We start from the raw sequence: 11,681 nt of genomic DNA, 5'->3' as shown, positions 1-11,681 counted from the left end.
TATTGTGAAAATTATTCATAAAAAAATGTTTTTTTCACTCAAAAAATGAGGTGCCTACTCTCGGATAAATGAGGCGTAAGATTAATCAGATGCAAATAGAAACACAAAACCAGTCCTAAATGAAAGAAAACAAGTTGACAAAAAGATTGAATCCAATATTTGGTGATAATATAGCTAATGAGAGATTTATAAGCAATTGTTTGACCGGGAACACCGTGTGACAGGAGTCCGAACACAAACAGAGGGTTAAGGGATTTAGATTCAGTGACAAAGGTGCAAAAATGTGTGCACATCCAAACAACCCAAAGCTGGGTTCAGGTGCAGGGCAAAAAAAAAAGAAAAGAAAATTATAAATACCGTAATACTTTTTCCAAAAATATTATAATGTTTCAACCAGTTAGGTCATCTTCATTATGATTCATGTTCATTATTTAGGTTCAGTGAGCATGTTTCATCTAATGTTCATGCTCCTCAGGTGTGTTTGGTGAGTCAGTGTCAGTGATGGAGGGAGATTCTGTTCTTCTTCACACAAATGTTACTGAAGTACCTGAAGACGACGACATTCTCTGGAAATTTGGAGCTGAAAAGTCTCTGATAGCTGAAATCAGTAAAGCTGCTGCAATCTTCAACACATCTGATGTTCTTGATGGGAGATTCAGAGACAGACTGAAGCTGGACAATCAAACTGGATCTCTGACCATCACAAACATCACAACTGAACACGCTGGACTCTATCATCTAGAGATAAATGGAGAGAAAGAGAGATTAAAAACATTCAGTGTTTCTGTGTATGGTGGGTAGAGACCATCAGTCCTGTCCTCTATATATCAATTATTTACATATTAAAATGTTTAGAAACACTTCTGGACTGTTATCAGACTAATTACCCACTCAACACACTGAACCAAAAATAAATAAAAAATTATATATTTATATATAAAATAATAAGATTGTTGATTTGTGTATATATTCTTGTTTTCAGCTCCTCTGCCCATTCCTAACATTACCAGAGACTTACAATGTTCGTCATCATCGCAGCAGAATTGTTCATTGCTGTGTTCAGTGGTGAATGTGGGTCATGTGACTCTCTCCTGGTACAAAGGAAACAGTTTATTGTCCAGCATCAGTGTGTCTGATCTCAGCATCAGTCTCTCTCTACCTCTGGAGGTGGAATATCAGGATAACAACACCTACAGCTGTGTGCTCAACAATCCCATCAACAACCAGACCACACATCTGGACATCAGTCAACTCTGTCACACATGTTCAGGTACAGCAGCGTTGATAGTGTTTATGTTTAGATTCAATGACATTATTTTTTTTAATAATCACAACACACATTCTTTCAGGTCCTCCAGAAGACTCTGTATCTCTGATAGTACTGATCTCTGCTGCTGCTGCTGGATCTCTGATGATTGTAGCTGTAATTGGGATCTACTGGATCTGCAAAAAGCAAAGAAAAAATGATCAAGAAGGCAAGTGTTTCTTAATAGCCATAAATATAATTTAATCACAATTAATCTCATAATGTTTAGAATTAATATATCATAAACATGCATTAACGCTTAATGCTTTGACAGCACTAAGAACACATCTCTTGTGCGACCTTCAGGACATTTTTGTCCTTTTCAGTTTTGTTTTTCTGATCATTTTGCCTATGTTATTGCCAGCTGCATAAATTTTGGCACAGGTGTGTATTTTTACTGGAATTTTACTATTTCATCCCCATTTCCTTTAATAAATCTATTTTGCGCTAGGTACAAAAAAAATGTTCCTCTCAGGACCTTAAGGACAAAAATGTCCCCATTGAAACCAATTAAAACTGCTATTTTTAATCACAGTGACATTTAACTGTAAAATGATGCAATTTTTATTTATTTTTTACTATTTTTTACCAGATGGTGCCATTTTTTTCAGGTTTGGCATATAAAGCAAATACTCACTTTATTCCTGTTTTCTGCTTCTGTATATTATAGAGCCAATCGGATAAATAATGCAGCTATAATTGTGTGGGTGTGTTAGTGTGGATGTCAGAGTGTGGTTTGTATGTGTGTCATACAAAATATTGTGTGTGCTTGTAATATCTGAGAGAGAAAAACTCTACTGCAAATCACAGATCCAACCACTGTGTGCACAAGCAGAGTTTTGCTGGCATCTAATGGGGAAAATTTGGTACTGCGCCCAAACAAAATCTTACTGAAAGTAGTCCAGGTGATATGTGAAAATAACTTTACATAAAACCATGGAACTTGATACACTTATATAGTTTGGGGCCCAGAACATTTTCAGAAATAGAGCCATCACAAAAACACCTCGTGGTGGCCATGGCAACCATTTTACTTTCCGCCATAACCAAATTATGCATTTTGTGTCATATCTCCTGAACCAAACATGGCAACACAGAAAAAGTTATGTCTACCCCTATATTTTGATGATCAAGGAATACAATGATACCATACACAACAACATAAATTGTTCAGGTGAACAGTTAATGGTGAAATCAGCAATGTGAGAAGGAAATCACAGTATATGAGTATCACAGCATTTATAATAGTCCATATTATGGCAATTAATTATTTTTATTTCTTTGATAATTAACTAATATTTTGCTCAATAATGCAATAAAAGATTGTTTTCAAGAGTACAATCACATATTTCAGAGTTATGAAAAATATTTTTCCTTACCTCTCAGGCAGAGTCAGGTAGGCGGTGGTGTGTTTCCAATACATTCTTGTTCTCTCTCAACAACGCTCTAACATGAAACATGACGGCAATACTATCAGGTGAACAGTTAATGGTGAATCAGTGACATTATGAGAGGGATTACAATGAAATCATAGTAACGCATAAGATCCAGATTGAAATTTCAAACATACTTCATGTAAACTTAATTTACAATCACTCTCTGGGGCCAGATATGTCTATTATGTTAGTGTCCACACGGGGGAAGCCAGAGTCCTGAACGCTGGCAGGTGAACCGCTAATATTTGATGTAATGGGTGGAATAAAATGTATGTATCGGGTGCGGTGCGGGTGCAGACCGGACAATTCACTAAACATTTGAAGTTTGAAGTATTATGAAGTATTCTAATTTGTTGAGAGAGTGAATTGGTGGGTTTTTGTTAAATGTGAGCCTAAATCATCACAATTAAAATAACCAAAGACTTAAACTACTTCAGTCTGTGTGCATTGAATTTATTTAATACAGGAGTTTCACAATTTGAGTTGAATTACTGAAATAAATTAACTTTTCCACGACATTCTAATTTATTGAGATGCACCTGTACATCCAGAGATGAGAAATGGGTGGGTGAGGGAAGAGAGGATGACACTACAGAGGAAAGATGGAAGGGTGAAAGGGAGCGTAGGTTTTGCCTAAAAGTAACTGGTAGAGGAATCGGTGGCACACAGGTAGTAAGATGTAGGTTAAATATAATAAAGAAATGATCAGAGATGTCTAGAGGTTTTACCAAAATGTTGTCTGTGATACAATTGTGAGAGAGTGGAAGTCTGCAGTGTAAGGCTTCTTCAGATGGATGTTGAAGTCACCAAAAACTACAAGTGGACTGCCATCACCAGAGATGATGAGGACAAAAGCCCATCCAGCTCCTCTATAAAGGTGCCCAGTTGACCAGGAAGGCAATAAATAAAACAATAAAGAAAACAGAAGGGGTTGCTGAGTCTTCTGAACGAATCCAGGTCTCAGTCAAGCCCAAGATACTAAGAGTGGACTGAGAAGCAATGGTCGCAATTAAATCTGCTTGTTGACAGCTGACTGACAATTCCAGAGACCCACAGAAAATGAGAGAGGTGCAATAGAAGAGGTGCACATAGAACGCAGGTTAGAAAGACTGCATTGCCATCTGTGTTTCATGTTAGAGCGTTGTTGAGAGAGAACAATAATGTTTTGGAAACATACCACCTACCTGACTCTGCCTGAGAGGTAAGGAAAAATACACTTACCTGAGTTGATTTTTTTCTCTGAAATATATGATTGTATTCTTGAAATAAAAAATAAATAAAAATAAAAATATTGTATTATTGAATAAAATATTAGTTAATTATCAGAGAAAGAAAAATAATTAATAGCCATAATATGGACTAATATAAATGCTGTGATACTGTGATACTCAGGTACTGTGATTTCCTTCTCACATTGCTGATTTCACCATTAACTGTTCACCTGAACAATTTATGTTGTTGTATATGGTATCATTGTATTCCTTGACCATCAAAACATACATAGACATATGTATGGCATAACCTTTTCTGTGTTATCATGTTTGGTTCAGGAGATATGACACAAAATACATAATTTGGTTGTGGCGGAAAGTAAAATGGTTGCCATGGCCACCACGAGGTCCATTTCTGAAAATGTTCCGGGCCCCAAACTATATAAGTGTATCATGTTTCATGCTTTTATGAAAAAGTGAACATTTCACCTCAAATTTTGCACATATCACCTGGACTAAAAGGATATTTTTTGAGATATCAACCTCAAATTTGGAACACAAATTGTTTAGATTTATGGCTTTGATTTTCTATCAGGTTTAGAGTTCAACATGTTTCAGAAAAATATATTTTATATAAAAATATTGTTCATAAATAATTTTCATAAACTTAAACCTCTATAACTCCTTTTTGGTTTAACTTTTTAAACTTTTTTTACTTCAACAATAATCTTCCATGGGTCTTCTTTAAAATGAAACCAAACTTAAATCTGTGCTCCCAAGCTTCAAATTGTTATGACAGTTTTTTGACATGGACATTTTTGTCCACTATGGACCTACGTGTAACTTGTTTTTATTGACGCACAAGGGTTAAGAAGAATCAGATCTAGTTTAGATTGAGTTTTGTTGTTTAATGCATCTGGTAATTTTATTGAAACAGATGAAACTGGTGATGAAGAGATCACTTACGCCGAACCTACTTTCTGCAAACAAAATCCACCTAAAATGGTAAGATGATTTATTTATGTCAGTGTGTCACTTTTAGATGCCATTGTGTTTTGGTCTGTGTAATGATTTATTACCAGGGTTCCTACACATTTTCCATTTCAAAATTCCAAAGTTTTCCAGACTCAAATTTCAAAACCTCTCAGTAGATTTTCAGACCATATTTAACATAAATAGTTCATAGAGCATTATTTTCATCTCTATATTTGGTATATAGTACAGTTATCTGTATACAAGAAACTTTTTTGTGCCCTTGAGAAACTATTCACATGCACATGGGAATTTTTTGCATAACCCTAAACCTAACACATTACAATTTCTAGTTTTATATAACTTATATAAAGCTATAACTTATATACTTATACTATATGTAATACGGTGCTAAGAATATTGTGAGAAGAAACCCAAAATGCTTATAATCTGCATTTTGCATAATGAAAAAGTGCACCTTGAATTCATTCAGTTGTATTTTGACTTTGACTTCTTGTACAATACATTTATTTTCATGAAATTCTTAATTTTCTATTATATATAAAAAAAAATTAATTAATTTAAAAAAAAAATAAAAAAAATAGGGGCAAAAGTCTAGAAACACAAATAATGTTCCATACTCTGGTTTCTTTTTTTCCATACTTTTCCAGACCTGGAAAATACTTAAATCAAATTACATAATTTTCCAAACCCCGTAGGAACCCTGTATTATATACATCACACAACAGCACCATAACAGATATTTATAAAAGTAATTCAGTGCAAGAAAATCACATATCACATACACCTATCCTGTAATATTCTGATTGTATCATTCATTAAAAAAAGAATATTTCAACAAGTTTATACATCAAGACTAGAACCACTGACAGTCTACTAAAGTCCACTGACACAAATAATGTTTTGTTAAATAAACTTAATACATTTAGGTTCTTGTATGAAAAAGCTTCTAGCTGGCAATAGCACATGTAAGCACACTAAAAACAATTTCATTTAATAATATATTTAACATATGGGATGAGCAAATAAGAAGACATTGTTGTCAGTGTTAGCATTAGCATGGCTATTGCTCATTGACTGTTGTTCATAATGGGTTAAGGCTAGAAGGGATACTTATGGCTCTGCTGGGCATACGCACATCAATACAGCGTAATTTTTGTCACAGTGTACAACAATAATTACTATTTTTTAATTATTGTAAGGGGTAGGTGTAGACCAGGGTTGTCAAACTCAATTCCTAGAGGTCCACAGCCCTGCAGAGTTTAGCTCCAACCCTAATTAAATGCACGTGATCCAGCTAATCAGGTCCTTTAGACTTATTTGAAAACTACATGGTTTGTGTGTTGGAGCATGGTTGGAACTAAACTCTGTAGGGTTGCGGCCCTCCACGAACTGAGTTTGACACCCCTGGTGTAGACATTAATAAAACACAATCTAATAGGTAGAAAATTTATTTCATTGTTCATTTCCGTTCGGAGCTGTATCACTTCTAGCCACAATTGCCATAATGTAGCCAACAACAGCCCAAGCATAACTGAAACCACACAAAAACTCAAAGATAACAGAAACTCTTCTAAATCTCCAATATAACCTTCCCAAATCTTTCCCTTTACTTAAAAAATATAAAAATTTAAAAAAAATGTAATGTTTTGTGTACTCAAAATCCTGGTCAGTACCTGGATGGGAGACCTCCTGGAAAAAAAACAGGTTGCTGCTGAAAGAGGTGTTAGTGAAACCAGCAGGAGGAGCTCATCCTGTGGTCTGTGTGGGTCCTAATGCCCCAGTATCGTGATGAGGACACTATACTGTAGATGAGATGTTAAAGTTAAACCAAAGTCCTGACTCTCTGTGGTCACTAAATATATCATGACACTTCTTGTAAAGAGTAGGAGGGTAACCCTGGTGTCCTAGGCAAAAATAAAAAATAAATAAAATTCACATTGAATCTCGATTAATGTTTGGGATGGCACATTTATTTATTTTATTTTTTTATTTTTCAGAAACTTAAGGATTTATGTGGAGAAGGATTGCATAGCATACACACCTATCATCAGCATTAGAAGATGATCTTAAACCTTTTCAAAGTACCAGATCCAGCTGTAGGACTGTAGGATTGTCTTCACTATAGGAAACTCCAGAGACACCATCAGATTGAGAGTCGGTTGAGTTTTGGGATTGGTGAGAAGAATCAGCACATCTAGCACTAAATCTAAATCTTAAAAAAAAAAAAAACTGCAGTGCATTGCAGTACAAGGTTTCCAAGTTATCCATACTGTACAACCAATGTAGCGTTTTCTTTTTCTTTTGTTTTTTTTTTCACATTTGTCTCTTACACCCTCAAAACTAATTCATACTGTGTGTACATATCATTATGTATCATTTATTCTTAATAATATATTTTATATTTATTATATTAATGTGGTTTGACCTGTGCCACATAACTTCTTCATAAACATGCAATGCTACTGGAAGTATGGTGTTCATGTCAGTTCATGTATTTGGGGATGTGAGCGTTAGAGGTGTTAATGGCATGTGGTTGAGAGTATTTTTTTTTTCATTCCTACGATTGACAGTCATAGTAGTGTGACTTCTTCTAAATGCAAAGGTTTTAAGAATTCAAATCATGCAAGGAACCAAAGAACTGCCTCAACTGAATGAGTCATTCACAAGTCACTCAACTGATTCAATTTATGTCCAAATACTCACACTTGTGGTCTTTGTTAACCACTTGACTACTTTTATGACATATTTTGCTGTGTTTGGCCCAAGTGAGCATGAAGACCACAACTGCACTTTTCATTACCTGATGGGACACAGTTAAAGTATGTATGTTTGTATGTTTGGTTCTTTCTGTATTTCAAATTCGAGGTCTGCTTTGGCAATACAAATGCTTTTGTATTATTAAATTAACATCTTCAAATGCTATATTCTAGTTTCATTCTTTAACTTTTTTCTTTTACCATTTTTATTTCTATGTAACAGAGGGTTGTAAAAAGCATTTCACTGCACACATAGGGCCAGTTTTACTAAGCAGGGCCCCTGTTACTCTGTTCTACTATTACACCCTGTCCAACACCCCTGACTCCTACGTATGAATATTCAATAAGGTCAGGCGCAAAAATAGCCTAACCGTGTCCATGCTAATTTGTCACTGTGCGTCTTTAGTAAATCCTGACAGTACTATTTCTCATGCTTGTTCTGTTCTGCTGGTGCCATCTGACAGGTAAGTTACAAAAGCATGGGTACATTTTTCAGAACAGTGTTACTGAGAAAATACTGTGTGATCTGCTTTGCAGTCCGGTCTCTGTTTGTCAGAGAATTCAGAAATTGTGATTTACAGCCCTGGAAATGTCATCAAAATGTATTCAAATGTTAAAGAAAATGACTCAGGCTCAGATTGTCAGAAAGAGGCTCAAAATGGTTTTCTTGAGGTTTTAAATATTTATTTTAACGATTATTACTGGACATATACAAATAATCTCTTAAACAATCTCTAAAAAGTATTAAAACAATTCTGCAGGAATCATAAAGAACAACAAAAGTAAAATAAATTAAAAAATCAGTGAACGTATAATTTCAAACTACGGCTGATTTCAGGATTTGTAAACCAACAAAACTCTTAATTTGTTCTTCAGGTGTGTTTGGTCTTGAGACAAATGAAATACAGTCAGTGTGATGAAGAGAGATTTTGTTACTCTAAACACTGATGTTACTGAAATATATTAAGATGGAGACATAATATGGAAATATGGAGCTTAAAAGTCAGCATTGAGAAACAAATCATCACATTTGATGTTGCTGAGATTTATAACTCTCCACGAGAATGACAGAGAGATTGATATGATGTTGTTGAAATATTAGCTGAAGTAACAGAACAGTTTGAGTTTTCAATGTTTGTCTGGATCTGGCATGCAGTATGGTGACTAACAACCAACTCTTACTGATGCGCTTGTGTGCTGTATGTTAGTTTTTGTTATCTCTTGTCGTTCATTCGTTGTCATCGCTTATGTTTTGCAAAGCATTATTTTGCTTCGCTTCAGCTATGATAAAGAGACATCCACTCTCGCATTTTGGGGGCAGAGCAATGAAGGGAAGGGTTTGTTTGTTTTGGTTTTGATTTCAAATATCATATTCAGTGGTATAGTATCTTGCACTGCTTCCTGTTGCCTGTTTGAACAATAACATACTCAATTAAACACATAATTTATTTGGCGAATTAGAAGGAAGTACATATTTTTGCATCTTTTAAAGATGATTTTTCCACAATAAATAGTGTAATACTCACCGGTTTCTTACTTAAGCATTTCCAACAGCAAAAACACACAATGACAGCTGACCCCATAAAAACACCACATATTCCAAATAAAGCAAAGAAAGACAGACCTGGATCTGAAACAGTTAAAACACACAGTCATTATTAGTGAAGAGCAAGTGTTTTACTGATATCTTTGATATTTTCTACATTGGTCAAGAGTTGTGGGATATTGCTGTAACTGATAAAGTTAAGTTTTAAGTATAGCAGTTAAAACAGCACCACAACACAATGAGCTCAACAAGAAACAGCAGCATGGAAAAACGGCTTTATTGCTTTTTCACATCAATAACATTAGTAAACATCTCGCTGTGAAAACTGTGATATTGATATTCATGTCATGCACAGTATATATAAAATTAAATGAAATAAAAACAATTATTGATTTGTTTTCGAAATGTTCAAGGGGAAGATCCCTGTATGTTTAAATGACACTCACCAGTGACAGTAACACTGAAACTCCTAATGATGCTGATCCTGACGGTCCTGCTGCTCATATGTAAATAATAAAGTCCAGAGTCTGTGGTTCTGGTCTTAGTGATGGTCAGTGATCCAGGCATATAGTTCACCTTCAGTCTGTCTCTGAATCTGTTACACTGATCATCTGTACAGATCTTACTTTGATATCCAGTGACTTCAGCGATAAGCGTGTCATTAAAATACCACATCATCACATCATTTGGGTATTTTATCACACTAGTAGATAAAGTGACAGATTCTCCCTCATTCACAGACTTTCTCTTTATTCCAGCAGGAACATCTATAACACAAACCAAAAACTGCTGAAAGGAGGCATAATATAATGCAAAATTTTAAATATTAACAAAAACTTTTTCCTCAGTAACTTACCACTGACAATGATACTAAATAACTTTGTACTGTTGCTGTTGTTTCTGTTTATGATCTGTAGTTCATAAAGTCCAGAGTCTGTGGTTCTGGTGTCTGTGATGGTCAGAGATCCAGTCTGATGATCTACCTTCAGTCTGTCTCTGAATCTCTCAGTGCCATTATTACACTGAACATCTGTACAGATATCACTGAGATCTCCACTGATCTCAGCTATACGAATGTCTTCATAATACCATCTAATCTTTGCTTGTTGGTCTGTTTCAGCATCAGTATGCAGAGTGACTAAATCTCCCTCGTTCAGATTCACTCCATTTACATGAAAATCAGAAACACCTGATAAAGAAATAAAGATTGAATTATATGCAAAACAAAATTAACAGGAAAGTGTTGTGAAAATATGTTTTGCTTTTCAAGCCCTCCTCTCTGGCTTTCGTTTCAGAATCTTGAGTATTAAAACAAATCAGTTTACTGTTTACTTTTTTATTTTTTTTATTTTTTTTAAATGTATTGTTTATTTGTCTTAATACTACAACCAATTTGTATGAAATATGTACCCAAACAAACAGCAGAAGAACATTGATTCACACATTCACTCATAACAAATAACAGAAACCAAAAGTTAAAATAACCCTTTAAAGTGCATTGATTGACTAAATGATGCTCACCAATGACAGTAACCCTGAAGCTCTTTATGATGCCACTGCTTCTCTGTAGTTTATAAAGTCCAGAGTCTGTGGTTCTAATGTTCATGATGGTCAGAGATCCAGTCTGATGATCCACCTTCAGTCTGCTGCTAAATCTCAAGACACACTGATAGTCTATACAGATCTTACTCTGACTTCCAGTGATTACAGCAATTAAAGTTTCATTAAAATGCCATGCCATCAGATCATTTGGGTTTTTTATTACACCAGAATCTAAAGTGACAGATTCTCCCTCTTTCACTGACAATTCCTCTTTGGCAGAAACACCTGAAACACAAACCAACAACTGCTTTACTGGACGCACAATTTGGATGCAGTATGACGTCATGCTGCTCAGGCCCCACCCACGACCGCTGGCGGACTGTCCCGTATTAGCATAGGATCTTTTGCTGATGATGAAAGTGAAAGAAAAGCTTGAGCCATTTATCGCCTTGGAGCCAGAGCCTAACAACATCGTCCAGTCCTGTGGATATTTTGGTTGAATACGAGGGTTGGAGTGGATCAAATTAATCTAATAGAGTCAATCGTTTCAGAGTTAAATAAGAATAATATAAAATGTTACAATTTAATAGTCAGGTAAACATATATCATGCCAATTGCATAGTCGATTCAGAGAAAAACAATTAGAGATATTGATTTTTTAATGAAAAATCTAAGTATAAGACATGCATACTTGACTTCAGATGAAATAGACTCCCCACTATGGGCTCATCTGGCTGCAGAATTGCCTTGAGCCTTTTGCAACTTTTCCTTTGACAAAATATTATCCAAATAAAGACAGGAACTAACAGCTGGAATCTGCAGTAATCATTAATCATTGCATTAATTAATGCATTAATTTTCATTAATTGATGTGGAGAGTTTACACCT

At 35.0% G+C, this 11,681-nt stretch overlaps 2 protein-coding genes across 2 annotated transcripts; one reads left to right on the top strand and one right to left on the bottom strand.

Annotated features, from left to right (window-relative positions):
• Nucleotides 1-465: 465 nt before the first annotated feature.
• On the top strand, nt 466-7,847 carry LOC131530150 (hepatic and glial cell adhesion molecule-like; the record flags this gene model as incomplete). The annotated part of the gene is made up of 5 exons (XM_058760272.1): nt 466-793; nt 983-1,270; nt 1,350-1,475; nt 4,891-4,958; nt 6,947-7,847. Coding segments are annotated over 5 exons (870 nt in total), but the record flags the coding sequence as incomplete, so codon positions are not given.
• Nucleotides 7,848-8,538: 691 nt separating this feature from the next.
• Nucleotides 8,539-11,181, bottom strand: LOC131529781 (uncharacterized). Its single transcript, XM_058759675.1, has 5 exons — nt 10,773-11,181; nt 10,108-10,440; nt 9,698-10,018; nt 9,232-9,335; nt 8,539-9,113 (listed from the first exon to the last, which is right to left on the bottom strand). The coding sequence occupies exons 1-5, from the start codon at nt 11,137-11,139 to the stop codon at nt 9,066-9,068; spliced, it is 1,173 nt and encodes a 390-aa protein (XP_058615658.1). The 5' UTR covers nt 11,140-11,181; the 3' UTR covers nt 8,539-9,065.
• Nucleotides 11,182-11,681: the final 500 nt, after the last annotated feature.

Source organism: Onychostoma macrolepis, chromosome 22 (genome assembly GCF_012432095.1).
Source record: "Onychostoma macrolepis isolate SWU-2019 chromosome 22, ASM1243209v1, whole genome shotgun sequence".
In the NCBI taxonomy this organism is placed as follows: Eukaryota; Metazoa; Chordata; class Actinopteri; order Cypriniformes; family Cyprinidae; genus Onychostoma; species Onychostoma macrolepis.
This window is presented reverse-complemented; position numbering and strand designations above follow the sequence as displayed.

What these genes read in the sequence shown, in the direction of transcription:
- LOC131529781 (XM_058759675.1), bottom strand. Translation starts at nt 11,139, where the DNA reads ATGACGTCATACTGCATCCAAATTGTGCGTCCAGTAAAGCAGTTGTTG. An exon ending in TTTCAGTGTTACTGTCACTG is followed by an intron (nt 9,336 to 9,697) that starts GTGAGTGTCATT and finishes TAACTGTTTCAG; the next exon opens with ATCCAGGTCTGTCTTTCTTT. An exon ending in AATGCTTAAGTAAGAAACCG is followed by an intron (nt 9,114 to 9,231) that starts GTGAGTATTACA and finishes TTGTTCAAACAG; the next exon opens with GCAACAGGAAGCAGTGCAAG.